Source organism: Filicampus tigris, chromosome 11 (genome assembly GCF_054856515.1).
Source record: "Filicampus tigris isolate MCC_2025a chromosome 11, RoL_Ftig_1.0, whole genome shotgun sequence".
NCBI classification, from domain to species: Eukaryota; Metazoa; Chordata; class Actinopteri; order Syngnathiformes; family Syngnathidae; genus Filicampus; species Filicampus tigris.
The window spans coordinates 6,758,463-6,778,355 of NC_141227.1; the positions used below are offsets into that span (position 1 = coordinate 6,758,463).

General features: G+C 40.3%; 1 protein-coding gene across 2 annotated transcripts in view; it reads left to right on the forward strand.

Annotated features, from left to right (window-relative positions):
- Positions 1–19,893, forward strand: part of inpp5a (inositol polyphosphate-5-phosphatase A) — a 166,941-nt gene that overhangs the window by 90,128 nt on the left and 56,920 nt on the right. For both annotated transcript variants that reach the window (XM_086045492.1, XM_086045491.1), the window contains exons 7-9: positions 5,178–5,230; positions 7,358–7,477; positions 17,767–17,851. In XM_086045492.1, coding sequence (XP_085901618.1) covers positions 5,178–5,230; positions 7,358–7,477; positions 17,767–17,851 — 258 coding nt within the window. The remainder of the gene's footprint in view (positions 1–5,177; positions 5,231–7,357; positions 7,478–17,766; positions 17,852–19,893) is intronic.

Consider the following 19,893-nt stretch of genomic DNA (forward strand, 5'->3'; position numbering starts at 1 on the left):
ATCACTTTTCATCTTGTCCCTCGTCATCCAAGCCACTCACTTTCTTTCCTCAACTTTACCTTAACAGGTTGAAGGAGAAAAGCGTGAATTGTGCAGTCGATTTTACAAAGCGCTAGCTGCAAATGGATATTGGTGTTTATAGTCTATTGCTTTAAAAAATGTATCCATGTCATATTTAGTCAGTTGTTATAATGTTCTCCCAAATATATTGTTTTTTAAAGTGCAAGGTCAGTCATCCACGTGCATCCAATTCCATTTGCTGCTTTTAATGTCACAATATTTGGACAGCAACTCATAATTGGGCCCATACATCCTCTTAAGGCAGTATGGATTAATTCAAGTATGCTAATGTAATTCAATTTGATACAGTTAATCTTGTTCTAATGCAGATTGAAGGATGTGAAGCGCAATCAAATACCTCTTAGCCCTTTAATGTGAAGCTGAGGGTTTTTTTTTGTTTGTTTTTTAAATGAAATTAGTCAATTTGTAATTATGTGACCTGGCCCGTAATTAGTTTATTCATCACTACAATTAACTCCCCATTAGGAGTATCAGAGAGAGTTGCACAGTAAACGAGAGGCTGCGGAAAAGAGGCTTATTTATCCATTTAAGAACTAGAACACTCACAGCATCAATTTGTCCCTCATTTAATAACCAGCTTCATGGTGAATCATGTGGTGGTTGGAGAAAAATCTTTAGACTTGTGATTGGATAATTAACTCGAGACTGGTGGAACCTGATCAAACAGCTGTTGAATACCAGATGTCCACACTCCGCATGTAACTTTTTTTTTCCCATCATTGATCAATGTGCTTATTGTTTTCAGAAAAGTTACGAATGCATTGCGTCTTGTCAGTGAACTCAAAATGTGCATTTCTCTAAAAGAACATCATATTCTCACTCCCGACCTCTGAGTTAAAGATTTGACTTGTTTAATTGAAAGAAAGAAAGAAAGAGAGAAAGAAAAAATATATATCAGCCAGAAGTAGCAGGGAAGAAGGAGCTTTTGGCTATAACGTTTCGATATAGCTTTTGGATATAAAATATGAGGGGTCATCGATGGCGTAGTGGTACACACGCCTGAGTTGTGTGCGGGCAGCGTGGGATCGGTTCCCGCTCAGTGACCGTGTCTGTGTGTGTGCCCTGCCACTGGCTGGCGACCAGTTCGGGGTGTAGTCTGCCTTTCGCCCATTGTCAGCTGGGATAGGCTCCAGCACCTCCCCTCGACCCTGTACAGGATAAGCGGCTTGGAAGATGACATGACATATAAAATATGAAATGCAGGTGCATTTGTGCAAGAGAAGGCATTGTATTGACATGACCCACATTTTAATGTAATACTGCATGTAATATCCAATGTGCAATAAGGAAACAATTTGTCAAGCAACATTCTTTGACAGAGACTTTTCTGTGATTAATAGCTATATATATATATATATATATATATATATATATATATATATATATATATATATATATATATATATTTGACTTGACTTGAATTTGGCAATTGAAATAATGCAGTTATTTATGAGTACATTAGTCTAGCAGTGGTATGTTGTTTCCAATTAATATAGTCCATCCATCCATTCATTATCTGTACCGCTTCTCCTCACAAGGGTCGCGGGGCGTGCTGGAGCCTATCCCAGCTGTCTTTGGGCAGTAGGCGGGGGACACCCTGAACTGGTTGCCAGCCAATCGCAGGGCACACAGAGACAAACGTCCGCACTCACAATCACACCTAGGGCCAATTTAGAGTATCCAATCAACTTACCATGCATGTTTTTGGAATATGGGAGGAAACCGGAGTGCCCGGAGAAAACCCACGCAGGCACGGGGAGAACATGCAAACTCCACACAGGGAGGCCGGAGCCGGGATCGAATCCACGACCTCTGAACTGTGAGGCGGACGTGCTAACCAGTCGACCACCGTGCCGCCATTAATATAGTCAAATCTAGAAAATCTGCATTTCCAGAGAGTCATCAGCATTCATATACCCTCTCTAAAATGGTCTTTGCATAGAAGATTTAATCCTAATGATAGCTATCATATTTTTTATTGTTAAATCCTTAATGATAGCTACCATTAAGTATTTTGTTAAATACTTAATGATAGCTATCATTAAGTATTTAAGAATAAAAAGTTCTATGCAAAGACATTTCATCATTTTAGAGTCGATATATGAATGCTGATGACTCTGGAAATGCATATTTTCTAGATTAGAATATATTAATTGCAAACAACATCTATAAATATGTTTATATAAAGCAAGAGTGTTTTGCCACATCAGTGATTCTCAAAGTGTGGTACAAGGGCTCCCTCTAGTGGTAGGTTGAAGAATCACGACCTTTTTACAGTTCAGTTGTATTTAACTTTTACATTTAATACATTTGTTGTTAATCTTAAAGAACTGATTATTTGTATACATATTATAGTTTATTTTACTGATGTGCAATGCATTTTAATTGACATTTCATTTTCCTATGTTTAAGTGCAGTGGTAATGTTCAAACTGTGCATAATGTTACAGTGGTTTATAGTATAAGTAAATAAATAAATATGCGGGCCGCGGGTTGACCAGGCCTGTGCTACAACATAGGGTGACCCCGTATTAGTGGATTACATCTTGTGCAGACGACGCCATCTGTAGGAGGTAACTGACTGTAAGGGATAAGATGGTGGTATGTAAGATAACCCTGCTGAGGATGAGGAAGATTAAGAAGACAAAGGCAGAGCAAAGAACCCTGTGGTGGAAGCTGAGAAAGAAAGAGTGCCATGTGGCTTTTCAAGAAGACGTGAGACACACTCTCGGAGGGCAGGAGGAGCTTCCAGAAGACTAGACCGCCACAGCCAAGGTGATTAGAGGGACAGGCTGGAGAATACTTGTAGTGTCTTCTGGTAGGGAAAGGGAGCGGTAGACTTGGTGGTGTAACCAGGAAGTGCAGGATAAGGTGATTAAGGATACTGATGGAAATGTGTTGACTGGTGCCAGTAGTGTGCTGGGTAGATGGATAGATAGTTTGAGGAGTTGATGAATAAGGACACTAACGGCACTAAAGAGGATGAATAATGGAAAGGCAGTTAGTCCTGATGACACACCTGTGGATAGTGTTGCACGGAATACCGGTACCAGTACCAAACCCTGATTTTTGGGCATCAAAAACGGCTCTATACCATTTTTTTAAGATTGGTATTAAAAAGGCACACGTAGCTCACTAACTCTGTCTTAAAGGGAAATATACATACGCGCCTAGCCTCCTGTCTGCCGACCTGTTGAAACGTCCTTAAGTGGCACGCATCCTGCGCATGAAGACGACCCACTCAAGCGCTGTCTGCATGCTAGCTCGATGCACCTCCGATCCTCGTTGAAAATAATGACGCGTGAAGTAGAGCTTTTTTGCGGGAACACGTCCAATCTGGCCGAGCACCTGGCTGACTGGTAAACCGTCTGAGTTATACCATCAGTTTAAACAGCGATGGGTTGTGATGCATTTGTAACACTTACCTCGATAATAAATTGAATGTAAATTATTCTCTTCACAATTTCAAGAGACATTCAACTAACTGGCAGCGGATTAGAGAAGAGTAGACACACACGCATGCACACATGCACACAGACAAGCGACATTATGTTTAGTCATTATCAATTAAATAAACATATTTGCTTGACCGTAACGGTGCAAATATATTGTCAATATCAACAATGGATGACATGAAATGCAGTCAAATCGGTCAAGAATATGGCATGTAATATAAAAACCTAGAGTGAATAAGTATATATATATATATATATATATATATATATATATATATATATATATATATATATATATATATATATATATATATATATATAGTGTGTGTATATATATATATATACATATGTGTGTATATATATATATATATATATATATATATATATATGTGTGTATATATATATATATATATGTGTGTATATATATATATATATATATATATATATGTGTGTATATATATATATATATATATATATATATATATATATATATATGTGTGTATATATATATATATATATGTGTGTATATATATATATATATATATATGTGTGTATATATATATATATATATATGTGTGTATATATATATATATATATATGTGTGTATATATATATATATGTGTGTATATATATATATATATATATGTGTGTATATATATATATATATATATATATATATATATATATATATATATATATATATATATATACACGTATATATGTATATATGGTTCTACGCGTGTTGAATCGGCGTCGCCAGTCATGACATTTGGTCACTCTGATTGGCTGTTAGCTAGCAAATCAGCTCTCGGCGCACCAACAAGAAGTGACAAATGCGAATAAACAATGAGCACGCCTTCGCACTGTCTTAATCTTCTTACAAGTATCAGAGCGAGGGTTGAAAATTTAAGTATTTCACAATACCGTGTCAAGAATGTGATGGTTTACTTCGCGTGGCAGTTCATCGTGAGCGAAGAACATGGCTGAATGCATTGTTTAAGTTTTTTTTATAATCCTCCCCCAGCCAATAGCTTTCCGGTTGGATTTTTCTAACAATGAGAAATAGTGCCTACCGCCGCCGATGTTATGGAAGGGTATTAGATCTCACACGTGCGCAGAAGGTACTTTAATGGTCAGTGTCGCTGTCTGTCGTTGTGGTGTATTTTTCCAGCGTGACGTGCCGACAGCCGGCCGGACGCCACAGAGGGTAAGCGTCTGTCACTGTTGGCCAACGTCGGATTGGTCTTTCTAGACCTTTAGATGGTTTGGACACATCCAGAGCAGAGATACTGCAGAAGGTAGAAGTGATGATGAGAATGGAGCCACAAGGCAAGAGAGCTATAGTAAGAAATGAGGGCAGTTGCTGTTAGAGAGGAGGATGCAGAATAAACAGTATGCTTCGATGAATAAGGATGACCCGCTGTGTTGACCCCTTACAGGACAAGCCGAAAGGAAAAGAAGAATAAGAAGGCATTAAACCTCCATCTCATTTTTGATGAACACTTTGGCCTACTAGGCAATGTTTTTTTGTTGTTAGTCATGATAATGGTACTTTTTTAGGTACTACTTATATCAGCCAGTAGTACTACTTGGTGCAAAATTTGAGTACACTGCATGATTTCAAGTGTCTTGTGCTTTGCAGTGCAAGTGGTCCAGAAAGGGATTCATCAGAACCCGATGGGCCCTACCTGACTGGTGAGTCTTTTTTATTGTTTTGTTTTTTTGATAGATCCATACAACAATGCATCTCATCATTATGTAACCCTGAGTGATTACAAGTCTATCATTGTGAGTAAATATGATGATTCAAATATGGCCATTGTGTCTCGTGGAATGGATACCAAGACCCACTACCAAACTGGCTTAGAGGACTGAATTTTAAAAAACTGCAGTATCTCTAAGCTCCACCCTTAAGAGTTCTGTAAACAGTCTTTGAGAAATTATTCAAATTAATTTTCAATTGATTTATACTATATGAATATTATTTTGTATCTCCCAGCCCCACCTACTCCAGTTTATGAAGCCGCGCCGTTACCGGCCGCTAAGTCAGCGACTTTCAAGGCTACAAGAAGTGCGGTTTTACTAGCATACACTCACGCAGCGCTAGCTGGCATCCTTTATATTAGGTTCGCTCTGTGGCTACAAATGTAGAGCTTCACTCTTTAGAAATGACAAACCCACTGTATTTCCACTCAGTGCAACTTTTACACTAACCTAAAAGTTTGGTTCTTCTTGGTTTGAGTAGTTATGTCTGGAGACTGGAGAGGAATGGGGGATGACGTGGCTATGCCGTTGCTCAATGCACGTCATCACAAATGCAATCAATCATTAAAATGTCAGGGGGAAACGCAAGCAAGCTTGGCAAATATAGAGTATGTGCATCTCACCTCACGGAAGAGCCTTTTGCAGTCCAAGTACATTTATTTAAAAAAATGCAGTGTTAGTTGTAATATTATTGTTTTGGTGTTTTTCTAAATAAAAAAAGTACCAATAAGAATAATATCGATAAGCAGTATCCGTAAGAGTAGTAGTATTGTTAAAATCTTGTCAATATCTTCCACTTTTCTTCCACAAAGAAAAGCTGCGTTTGACAGTGCAGTCAAGAGAGTTAGTTACATAGCTGCATCCTCTCCGGGCAAGCAAGCGGGGATTTGATTAGGCATAATCATGTTAGTCAAGGAGTTGCATATGACAGATGACACAAAGCATTACATGCAATTGAACCTGTGTGGGAGGAATGCAAATGCCAGCTTCAAGTTTGCAGGAGCAGAGTATGGTGGGTAGAAGGGCGGGTCGAGGTGAGTGGTAATCTAATAAAGATATGACATGAGGACTAAAGAGTTGAAACGGTATGTATTTAATAGGGGCATAATGTTTGACAAGCGCAGCAGGGAGAAAGAGAGAGTGACTGGTGAAGTGATGGCGATAAAGCAGGACATGCATGCATCATTTAGTTTCGAAGGAAGCCCCATGAGATAAGAGCAACTCTTTAATGCAAACAAACACAGCAGATTGATACGATCAGCAGGGATATATTCATCACTGTGCACTGAACTATCGCCTCCATCTTGACATGACAAACTGAATGAAAGCAGATTAGCCCCTTATTTGTGCCTCTACAGCTGAGGATTGTGACAATACAGAGGGTGTTTTAAGATAGACCAGCGTTAACTCATGTAACCTCTAAGGATGAGGTGATCACACAATCCAGTCTCGAGTATTGATCGGAACAATTTGGAGTGAAAAATAAATAAATCTTATCTTCAATATCTACTTCCTTGTATTCGTTTACTGTTACTTTATATAAGCACCAGTATAGTAATAGAGTAATAAAATCAATATAAATATTCAAAAAATGGTACATCCATATTGCTCAATACAATAAAGCCCGGAATTATTCATACCCCAAGGATATGAATGATTTTGGGCGTGACTCTCGTTAATACAATAATACACAATTTTATTGAAAGGAAAATAAGAATCAGCAACTACCACAAACATAACAAAAACAACCATAGAAATCAGACACCTATTATATAATACAGTGTATACATTTTAGTGTGCCATATAATTATAATAATGATACTAATAATACTTACAAGGTATGATGAAGGTGGCCCAGCTTTACAATGAAGCAACAATGCCACAAAAAGCCAAAGAAAGCGCAAACACACATTCAGCATAAATCCTTTGATGGTCCCAACTGAAATTTTGTGATGATGTGTTGTGGGATGTCCAAACATTTGTGCGACATAATTTCAATTATGTGTATGAAGTTCTCTCAAACCATGTTTGTTTTATTTATTTATTTTTAATTCTCAGTTGTTTTGACCTGGTAAACATCCACCTATTCCACGATGCTTCCAATCTGGTAGCCTGGGAGAAGAGCCCTTCAGTCTACTCTGGAACCAGACAGAAGGCACTGGGCTACGTTTTAGACAGGTACATTTACATTAATGACCTATTTTTTTTTGTGTGTGTGTGTGTGTAGGTATTGAATCCATCCATATGTGTTTCTTGTGACATCCCTAAGCACTCATGATTACGTTCACAGCATTGATAATAGAGTCCTCTATATACAGTAACTGCTGTCCTCTACCTGGTAGGTTACTCCCCATATCAATGGCATCAAAATGCACAACGTGTCCTCCTGTCGCCTCCACTTTGAATAACTATACGTATATGGGTGACATAGTTGAATTATGGGACACATTTTATTTACACCATTCTCTCTTTGATGAAAGAATGGCCCACCTTTTAATGGACAAGGATGTTTTCCTGCATTTTTATTAAGCCCTTACTTAACTGGATTTACTGGCATGATGAAGATTCTATTTTGATTGAATCCTCCACTTTTATTATGGTTTTACAGCTGTTTTTTTTCCTCCACTGTCAGCTTGTAAATAGATGTAAATAGTTGAGTGTCAGACTTGTAGTTAGGTGGCAGAAGGGTCCGAATGAAAATTCACTTGGCTGAGTGGCATTTTCCACGCTCCCTGCTTTTAAAATCCTCACGTTTCACCTTGCTGTTACTTCTGGGTCATATCGTTTAATTTAAAACTTCTTTTTTATCTGGTCGGGCATCAGGGGTAAGTGGTGTGAAGGAAAGATGGGGAGGTTTTACATGTTCCCGACAGCCTGTTATATAGGCGTCCCGGGCTAGGTTGTTGAGGGTACTGCGCCTCAGTCGTTCACTTTGGGGGAACCTGTCGTGCGCAGATCCGGAGCACCCGAGTGAGAAAAAGCTGGCAGTGCAGAAGGAAGGGAGGAGGAGCACAAAAAGGGTCCTTGGGCTCTGTAAAGGGCAATAAATAATGGGTCGGTCCTTTCACAGAGGCTGCTAACCTTTTGGCAGCCACCAGCAAACTCCATTATCCTCTGCTGATCTGGGAGGACAATGTGCCCGGGCTGGTCTTTGAATGAAGTCCTACCACCAACAGTGTTCCCATTCAGTGGCTGGTTGGGAACCATCTTTTTGACTATTGTCCTAAATGTGACTCCCTACCCCCAGAAAACAGAGCAGGAAAAGGGACAGGGGGAATATCCAAAGCCAATCCCCCCTTCCTCTCCTCTCCCTTGCCTCTCTGAGCTCAAATCTCTCATTGCAGGATCAGGGGAGAAGGAAACGGGGGCTGCTGAACACACCACCAGCTGAGCTCCACAAGGAGTCATTACAGGAGTCTAACATACAGAGGACAGATCTGTGCTACTGGGCATCAAACCTCAGCTAACACCTTATCTGGGGCCCAGGCTGTATAATACAGCTTACAGCCCATTGAGAACTGATCTGATAAGCCTTTTCCTCAGTGCCTCTTTTAACTGCTAAACGGTGTTTATCTCCAAAGTGCTTCAAGGCCTCAGGGGAACAATGCTGAGAAGGAACAGCGTTTTGCCAGCCCGACCTCGATGTTGAGACGCATTAAAAACACACAGCCCTGTAGCTTGTGCTGTTGTGCAACGCTTCTCACAAGCAGTGGAAGCAATGAGAAGCAACTCATTGCTTGGATATTATTATGCACATACGCAAAATCAAAACAAGTTTGCACGATACGTTTTAAATACGTATTTTTGAAGGGAGACATTTTTGTTATACGGTTGTTTGCCAACAAAATATTGGATGTTTCTGCACTTACCCTAAATGATGCACAAACCCCAAGTCTTTAGGGACTTTATTTAAAATGATGTCAAGAAAATGTATTTTATTTTATTTGTTTTTTTAACTTTCCCTTAATGAAAATGCCTATTGTGTATTGGAGTTTGTTTCTTTTTCCACATCTATTCAGAGTGCTCAGCCTTATTCATCGCAGAACAGTTTTACATTACAACTGTGAAATCCTGCCATAAAAGCTCCTTTCGTGGCACGCCATTATTTTCACACAAATATAGTCCATTGTCACACTGCTGAAGTTAATTTGATCAACATTGAGGACATTTACCGTTTTTGTTCGCTGAAAAGGCTTGTTTCATGCTCATTTTCGGACCATTGAAAGGCAGTGATTGGCAGAAAAATAATGTTGCCTTTAACAATTCAAAGCAATTAGTTTCCCATGGGGAGGCAGTGGGCCACACTGGCTACCACACAGCGATGCTTTGTCATTTTATGGACGGTCATCAGTCAACTGTCAGAGCGTCTCAAAGAGCCCTACAACCTAAATGTTTCCCTTTCGGCTTTTCCCAGAACAACAGGCTGAAAGAGCACAGAGAGGCCGGCTAGTCTTCAGCCAATAGACATTTTGAGCAGCAAGAGGGTGGACTGGATAATCACAGGGGGATCCTCTATAAAGCCAGAGCAAATGTATTAAAATGACTAGTGTGTGGGTGTTCATCTGTGTATTATACTAAATGTTTTGACACGAGTAAATCTACAAATGTACACATGTTTTATGTATAATAGTTACACATAAATTCATTTCCCAAACGCTTTAATTGACAAATCATTCTCTGAATCAGAAGCAGACCCAATTTGTTTTATCGTACTATAATTACACATCTAGTATCTATTTCTTTATTAAGGTATATAAGTCTAAATGTGACTGCACGTGACGAGTCACACTGTGGTCATCCTGGGGGGCCAGAGCTGAGGTTAATACTCGGCTACATTCACCCACACGCACACACCTACACACATGCACAAACACACGCACACTGACAATCAAAATGTCATTCTAACACCTTACCAGACATTTGTATTTCCATCATTACTCACTAGGCAAGCTTTACTAAATTTCCAAGTAATTTCCACTATTTTTTTTTTTAGTAATGGGCATATACTGTATATAAGATCTAATTCATTTATGAGATTGTTAGTTCATTGACTAAATTGAAAAATTATATATGATTGAATTAGAGTTATACTTTCAAAGCCATAAATATTGATATTGACTTTGGTGAGCCTTCAAGATTGCGTATCACTTGGTGCAAGTACTATTGCATTTCAGATGGTCATATATCCAAGCGCCCAGCCATCCATCTTCTTCCGCTCTTCAGATCCCGAGTCGTTCCCAGGCCAGCCGAAAGACATAGTTTCGGCAACCACCTTTTCCCCTCCCCCCTACGGGTGTGGGACACCTCACCCGGGTGGCATCCAGAAGGCAAACCTAAGAATGCCCGGACACCCTACGATGGAAAATCTTTCGCCTTTTGTCCCTCTTAACTACAGACCAATGCATAGTCCACAGAACTGCATACGCCGCACCAATTAGCGTCATTATTTGTTTCCAAGCACATTTATTAAAAATATGTTTTGACATAAAAGTGTTTAAAATGGATGGAATTTAAGCAAAAAAAGGACTACAGTGCGTCCCCACATACTCACGGTTTGACACGCGTGGATTCACTTATTCATCGTTTTTTGGGGGGGTAATATTTTTTTGCCTTTTTGCTAGGGCTTTTTTTTCATGGCTTCTCAGCGGTTTTTTTTTTAACTGATTGGCATCAGTTATGCACGCATTTGCCGCTAGTTGAGGGTCCGCTGTACACTGCTTTGCAGCCAGCAGAGGCACTGTTGATTTAATCTCAAACAAGTCTGCGTTTTCAAGAAGAAAAATGCTTCAGCATTGGGAAGTTGAGTTATAACGATGCGATCACATCAGCACTGGCTTGGAAATAGATGTTTAGAACATAGAGAGATATATTCCAACTACGTATTTAATGGTGTACCATGTGTCAAATTTGCATTCCTAGTCCCCACCTGTTCTCAAGGATGCCTCACAGCAAATTCAGTTTGTTGGTATTGATTTAATTGACTTATTTCCTAACCTCTGTGTGACTGTTTGAAACATCCCACACAGCACACTCTCTCCTGTGTAGTGCTATTGGTGGAGTGGGCGTTGCAGAAGAGTTGTGTGGTGTGAACACGGTACGTAGGGAAGGCCTTCTCTGCAGTGTCAAAGGCCCTGTCAGGGCCACCCTTGACCCATTCAGAAAGATGTCACCAAGCACATTCTTCACAATGTTTAACATTCTCCCAAATTCTCCACATTTACTTACAATGGATGACCGTGCACAGCCCAGCCATTGTGTGCAAAGTTGAATTTGCCTGGCCAAATTATGGTAAGTCATCTTGTCAATATAATCGTGACATGGCCCCCAGTTTCACCCTCTTAATCCCATATAGGCTGTCTATTACGTCCCAGTTTAACTGTCAATCACGACATATAATCCTGCTAGAAGTCAGTGAGGAATACTGACTGACTGGAAGGGGAGAGTGAGAGGGATTGTGTGCTTTCTTTAATCCTCATATCTGTTAGTTACATGTCTGCATTTTGCAGTGTTGAATGTCTTTCGTGTCTTGATCACATGCTTCTTTAAGTATTTGTTTGAGAGCAATTTAGATTCAGAGTAAGAGAATAGTGGTGGTTTAAGGAGCCTGGGAGCAGAGTTTGGGGGGGCCATATTATAAATTAGTGTCTGACCTCTCTCTTTGTGTGGCCCCCAACGAAGACCCTATGAAGGCCCAAGCCCGAACCTCACTGAGAACGGGCCTTGTGAAGAGGCTCTTTCAGGAGTGTCACTGCACGATGAATTGGCCAGGAGAAAGCATGTTTATAGACTGTGTAAAGGAGTGCGTCTTTGTGCTACAATGTCAGTGACACTGTTACAGTTTGCCTGAATGAACTGTGATGACGAGGCTAATGGGGGGCCCGGATAAGGGTGAGGGTCAGCCAGCGGGGGTTGGAGGGTTTCTCTGGACCCCCCACTCTCAGAGCCTTTTCACACCCAGTAGCTGTAGCTAATGTTGCAATTCTTCGTTCCACACACAAAGGCGGAGAGAGAGAAAAAAAGTCAACTTTCACACCAGCGGGTCAGCAAGAGTGCTTTAGGAAATGATCGTGTAAACAGAATGTTACCTTCTGACCTGTGGCTGATACCTTAGAGCAGCAGACAAAACAGCCAAGCTTTGGGTATTAGACATGGCTGTTAGCTGGATACAGCTAAAGAATGTAGCCTTGAAAGACTGCTCAAGGCAGTAGGGAAACATACATGTCACCGTATTTTGACAGGCAGGCCAACTTTGATTTTGTGTTCAAGTTTGTGCTGCCATGCTTGTCATTTATTTGATGGCAGCAGCAGACGTGGGTTAAGTTGTCTACTACACATAAGAATTCCAGGAGTTCACACATCTGACAAGCACAGCAATTGATGGTGCAAGTCATCAGCCTTTTTACAGCCCTCCATGTAGGGTAACAGGATAAACTGAGACATACTGTGTTTAAATAGAGCTGAGTCTCTTTGCACCTGAATGTAAGATCGTTAAGAAAGAACATCACTCCATTTGGAGTCTTGAGTGACTGATTACCGCGACATACAATTTACACATTTAGGATGCTTTTTTACAATTTCTTTGCGTTTTTCAGTTTCACGTGCTCACTAATGTTGCCAATCGTTCCAAACGGGAAATTGTCTGAAACCACTTTAATATGTATGCCCAGCCAGTACCATGCACACCAACTGCTTGTTCAAAAGCTATACTTATAGTGCAGGAGTGAAATTAGTCCGTGACATTCTTTCAAAATACCCCAAGGAACTAGAATGTAGGCATATTTTACAGCATATTTCTTGCTATGGTGAAATGGGCATTTGGACTTCTCCTCGTCTGCCTCTTTTGGAGGCGAATGTTCGTGGCGGCCAGCTGCTTGCTTCTGTTATTGGAAGCAGAGTGCAGAATTTGGAAACAAAAGAATTGTAACTTCTGTAAATGTGGTGCATGGGCACATTGCCAAACACATAGGCTTGGGGGAGTTTATTATATTTGACCCCACGCTTTCTTAACACTCACTAACAGAAACGTTTTCAGAAAAATAGCCAATGACTAAATATTGACTTACTTGTTTTATTTCACACTTAATGAGTGAGCACAGACTCTACACACACAACGTTGTCTATACAAGACATTAATATGACCCCTTTAACAGTGCATGCATCTTCAGCGTCATTTATCCACAATGGAGTCTGTTTGTCATGGCTGTCACACTACCAGCACAGAATTCCTCGAGGGCCGCTATCCCGCATTTTTAATTGTTTCCCTCCTCTAACACACCTGATTCAAATGATCATGATCGTTGTGAGGCTTCTGCAGAGCTTGCTCATGAGCTGATCATTAGCATCAGGTATGTTGGAGAGGGAAACATCTAAATCATGCAGGAAAGTGGCCCTTAGGACCGGAGTTGCCCACCCCTGGTCTATATGTGTCCGATGTAAATTTACATTTCTATGATGATGTTTTACTAACTATAAAAATATGCCTCAACATCAAAGTGTCTTTTTTGCCTCAAACTGACTTTGAAAAGTAATGCAATGGCGCATGCCGTCTTGCTTGTTTATGGGCTATCTGCTAGCTGCTAACGGTTGAGCCGCCGCGAAACACTGGCAACAGGCACCGCGTAATAGGTCAGCGTGATTAAGTAGGGTTTTTTTTTTTTGCGCCCTTAATTAGTGATTGAACGTAATATCAGGACGACTTTAAGTCGTTGACGTCGGTGGCACGCCGCAACTACAGTGACTCTAAAAACGAGTCAAGTCAGTCATTACGTCGTGACAAGTTGCCGGGAACCACTTCAAAATAAAAGCGTCCACGACACTAAAGTAGGTGTATTACTGTTATTAGGAAAGATTTTATTTTGAAGTTGGCCTCACCACGTTGGCTACGTGTGAACAATTGTTGCTGGTGGTGGTCTGATTGGTTTCACCCATGGTGCAAAGCGAGTAATGTTTTTGAAATGATGTAGTTTATATTCCATGAATTTGTAATGTTAGACATTAAATATCATGTTGGAATAAGAGTATGCCTTTATTACAACATCTAGGTACTGGTAAACATCTATAAAAAATATATATTCTATTGAAAATATTTTATTAGTTTTTATGAATCGTGTATAATACAGTGGGACGATTTTTCTTATTCATGGGATTTTAAGGTATGTGGCCTGGTGATGTCTGTGTGGATAGCGTGCGATGGTGCCAGCAATGCCTCGGGGCAAAACTTTTTGTGTCAACCAATTTTTGTGATCAACTTTGTTGAATTGGTCGATTTTTTTTTTTTGTTTTTCCCCAGCCCTACCAGTGAACAGGTTCAAGTTTGGATTTGTGATTCCTATACAAAACTGTAAACTTGTAAAGCTTTTTAAGATCATTGATAATGAAAGAGTTTGTTTAGTTTTTCTGACAGATGGTCTAATTAGTATGTTAAGACTTGTCAAGGTTTATTTAAATGCTACATAGTTGTTCACACTGTGATCGCATCACAAAACATCATGTACTGTATGTATCTAAACTCAGACAAAAGTACAAAAGTCAGATATGCATCACAATTTATGGCAAATAGTTGGGACTGGGCATCTTGCCTGCAGTGGGACGCTATGCATTAGATTTGGAGTAAGTTACTGTATTCCCTGTACACGCATTAGTTCATTTAGCCTGCTTGCACCTTTCACTCCAATCCCTTGGGCTCATGTCAGTTTAATATAATATAATGTTAAAGTTATAGCTCCATTCCTTGTCTTATTCCTTCACCTTCCTGCCCTTCACTCTCACTCACAGAGAGGAAGTGACCATGCATTAAGACAGGCAGCCACAACACAGCCCCACCACCAAGAAGTGGCCTCTCGCTTTACAGCCTCATAAATATATTGTTATCGGGGCCTAGGAAGTTCATGGCGAGATTTATCCACATGATTAGTAGTGATAGTGAGCCAAGCATCCTGACTCATTAATTACACAGGAGGCTTCTACGTTTGCCGTAATTTCCAACCTAAGCTCTGTGGAAAACCCAACAAATGTGACAAGCTATTCCAATTAGTAATTTGTCAATGAAAGCTTATTCCCCTTATTTATTTATTAAATTATTTATTTATTTTTATATTTACCTTTCATAGTATTTTTTACAGAATTGATATGTTCCAATTAGGCCGGCATAATCAAATGTATTTGTGATCATGATTTTGGCTGCCATGATAAAACTAAACGACTAACAAATATACTGTTTCCAAGCCCTTACCATTAGAATCACAAAATCTACCGCAGGTCAAATTTTTTCGCTCAGCGGCAAAATTAGCCAGATGCAGCTTCAATTCTATGGAGCATAATCAGCTCCGTGGGACATGTGACTGGAAGATGCTGGTGGAAGCTGGCCAACAGCTTGTTTTTCCTTCAGAGATTGCCACCACCACCCTTAGGCCCGACACCGTTCGCTGAAGGTTTTCTTCATTGAGCTCACTGTAACCTGGGAAGACACTCAATAGATGAGACCTTTGAGCGAAATCAATGTGAATGTGAATTAGCTGCTGAAGCACAACAGTGTGGGTGGAAAACTGAAGTTTGTCCCATGTAAGTGGGGAGCAGAGAATTTCTGAGTCTACGAGAGTGTTGAGGGACATGGGAATCAGAGGCCACAGCCTGCGCTAAACCATCAAAGTGCAGAAATATCTAAGAGATGTAGCCAGTGTCTTTGGATTAGGAGAAGACTCAAGGTGGGCTCAGGCTTGATTGAGTGTTTTGGGGCTACACTACAGGACCTGATCACCCCCGTAGGGCCATTCCTCAGTCTAGGGTGGAATGTTATGTAATGTCTGATACATCTGATGACGGTAGAGGTTTACTACTGATGATGTGTCCCCTGGAACACTTGTCAGGACGGATTTCCCATCTGAAACTTACTTTACTTACTTTACTATCTCATAGAATTTGCTTATATGGGGCCTGTGAGACTTCTGTATTCCTTTATGCCACTGTGTCAACTACAGGATCAAGTACATTCACTTGGTATGCGCTCTCACTTAAAGGATTTTATACAGCTCGTCCTGTGGCTCCTGAATCTGATTGTTGGAGATAATTCAAAATGTGGGCCCTGCTGCAAATCTAAACACTTTTTTAACAGTGGTTAGTCAACCATGAAGGGGTGAACCCATGGTCAAGTCCTGCCTCAATCAGCAGCAGCCTAAATTTACTCTGTGGACTGACAGCGAGTCTTGTTAAGAGACTGCTTACATATTGTTTGTTGAAAAGTAATGAAATAACATTACAGATATTTTTGTAAACATAATGGATAATTTTGTCCGGCTAGACCAAATAGTAATCGTCAATAGGCTGGTTCGTCCATCATTTTAAACGGGTTTCTGTTATAGCGTTTCTGGCTACCAACTTCGGGGGAAAAAACAGGCTCGGATTTCACACTAAGGACAATTGTGCGTAAATTGAGACAAGATCATCTTCAGTATTGATACTTTTTGAAATTTTTGTTTGATGGTGGGCGGTGAGTTTTATTTAAAGTAAAATGCGTGCCTTTTCTGAAAACACTGATCTAGAGCACATCTTCAAAGTCAGTCAGTTTTATTTACAATGTCTCTTATGTAGCTGCACCGTGTAAGTACAGGGTTATCTCTGAGACATGCAGTATCTTCTTATAGTTCCGGTCAGTGCTCTCCACTTTAGATCAAAGTGAATTTACTTCAAAACCGATCAGCGTTAGGATCAAAGGAAGTTATCAAGATCTTTTAATTAAATTGTGGTGTCATCTGACAAATAAATGTTTTTATTTGAGAGCCTGTTTATCAGTCCAATGAGCGTAAACTAGATCCAGGAGGACATGGCAATGCCCCCACACCCCTCCCCATGTTCTCCTGCTCCATGTACGGTCATTCAGACAACAATGTTCTGTAATATTTAGGTTACTTCATTGAGGTCCTTGCGATTGTTCGTAAAAATATAGTCTTTTAAAGGCTGAATATATTAGCTTGAAGTCTTTTCTGGGATTGAAGTGTTAAGAGCTATTGCACAGTATTTTCAGTCAATTGAAGTGCTGTAAATCTGTTTCAGATCTAATTGTATTATAATTCATCTTGTCTTCCATCTTCTTAATGTTCAGCATATTGTGTACTGTGACACACAAATAACACCCTTGAACTGAGCCAGACTAGAAAACCATGTCTTAGAAATTATATCTCATGCAAACCATCTTATCAGAATAATCACGCCACAAGGTGGTGCTGTGACCTTCATCATCTAAATACTTTAAGGTCAAAGCAGTGGAAAGATGTAAAGCAGACCCTAAATAATGATCTATTACAGAAGTATTTAAAAAAAATATGAAAGCATAGTTTTTAGAGTGGATTGTTTTCTGTTAAATTGTGTATTGTCATGAACCTTTTTTCTAGGTGCATTCAGGTCATGAGTGTTCATAACAAATTATCCGGCTCAATACATTCTGGCAATCAACTGGTTGAAATGTTTTGCAGGATCACAGACCAGAGGTTTGAAAGGGTGCCATATTTCGTCTTTGGAGATTTTAACTTCAGGTTGGACTCAAAACAGGTTATTGAGGTGAGTGTATTTCTATCGTGTTTGATGAGCCAGCAGTCAACATGCTAAACAGGCTAATTGTGTAAATAGGTCTGTATGATGTGTGAAATATGGACATAGCTGTCTAATAATGCACTCAATACAAGCAATGTAATGTCCTATCAAGCTAATTGTGATATGTGTGTGTGCGTGCGTGTGTGTGAGTGTCTGTGTGTGAGGGAGAGAGTCGGACTGCAATATAAAGTAGTAAAAGTGGTTTAGTATCACTGTCTTCTTAGAGTTATGACTCATTAAAGGTTTCACTGTGGATGGCCCAGCTGTGTTTGCTAACTGTGCCTCCAAGTGCATTGTTATGTTATGCTGCCATTCACTGCTCTTTCTCTCTTCCTTCCTCTCCTGCACCCTCCCCTCTTTCGCCTTCTCTTGGTGCAAATGAGGCCAGCAATAGGCAAAGTAGTGCAGCCATTCAGCATTCCCCTAAGAGGATATGCAGAGGGGGTGTTCGTGGCATCACAAGTCATAAAGGCACACTGGACACTAGGGGTGTTCGTTGATAACAGAGTGGGAGAGCTCCTTGTTGCACGATCCTCTCCCTCCTCTAGAGTACAATGGTCTTCGAATCAGTGGCCCTGTTCAAGGTGTGGGCATTGTTCATTTCAACCAGAACGCCATTCATGAGCAAAAGGAGGAGGGGAAGCTTTCTGAATGGAGGGTTTTTGCTCAAATGGCTTAGGAAGGACTTCACTCTGTGTGGTACACATGGAGAGATCATGTGCAGGGTAGTCATCAAGCCACTAGGGCTGCGTTCAGACTGCGGGCTTATCTGATTCCAATCAGATTCTTCCTCAAATCTGATCTTTAAGGATGATTGTCCACACTGTTTTTATAAGTGTCCAAATCGGATTTGGCCATGTTCAGACTGGACCACCTCATCGACCCATCTGACAGATTACTGTAGCAACGACGTCGGAACGGAGGCATCGTTCAGCACGCGTACTGTTCGACATCATATAATTGCTACAGCGGCAACACCTGAAATACTTTCATAAATGGACTTGTTTCGATACATACCCTTGAGCTTCGCTTGTATGGTGCTATCCCCCCGCAGACCGATAAGGCAATGCGTTTCCTCCTCTGTCCAGGGATTGTTGTTTTCAATTTCTTCGAAATGCTCCAATCTTTACCGCTCCCCACCGCATGCTCTGCTCCGGTGCGTAGGGTCTTGTGTCGCGTAGAGTGACGCCACGGACAGTCAGAACAGGTTTGTGTGCCTGGAGCTGATCAGACTGTTTTGCAGGCAAAAGGAGGTTGTACAAATTTAATGTGTTTTTTTCCCCCGCTGAATCATACTGGATTTTCCTTTGTTTTTGGTTTTCCTTTAAATTTGATCCTATATTATTTTGAAAAAAATGAATTTATTAGAAGCTAAAGAACATCAGGGGTTCCAGTAAGTATGGATGGCACTGTAGATAGCAGAGCGGGGCACTAGACCCTTTTTTGCCGGTCCGCCCTCCTTCCTCCGTCCGCGACCTGGGTACGCTTACAGCCTCGTCCCTCCGTCCCTATTCAGAAAAAATATTGGTGTGAATCCGTGTGTATTTCAAGACAACATATTGTAAAAAACAAAACATTATTTATTGTTAATTTTCCAGTTAATATATGTCGAAAGGATCATATTTCCTTGTAGAATTGATATATTAAAGCAGCACTGGACAGGAAATCGACCTTAATACAATTTTTTCACAACTCTTTTGATGAAACATTGACTTACAAGTAGTTGAATGGGACTTTTGTCATGCCCTCGGGGGGTCTGTATCATTTTTACTCGCACCAAACAACTTTGAGGAGGATGGAAGCAACCCTGGCACACAAAAAAAATACAAATACAAATGTCCTGAATTGCTTTACGGCATACTCACTTCCTCCTTTCGCTATAAGGAACTCGAACGTCTACACGCTATTACTGGTGTCAGGGCAGAAGACCCAAAACAAACAAAAAAACAAAAGTATTGTTTGAACAAAATTAGATTCATTACCTCCTTGCTATTCCTCTTTCACACAGC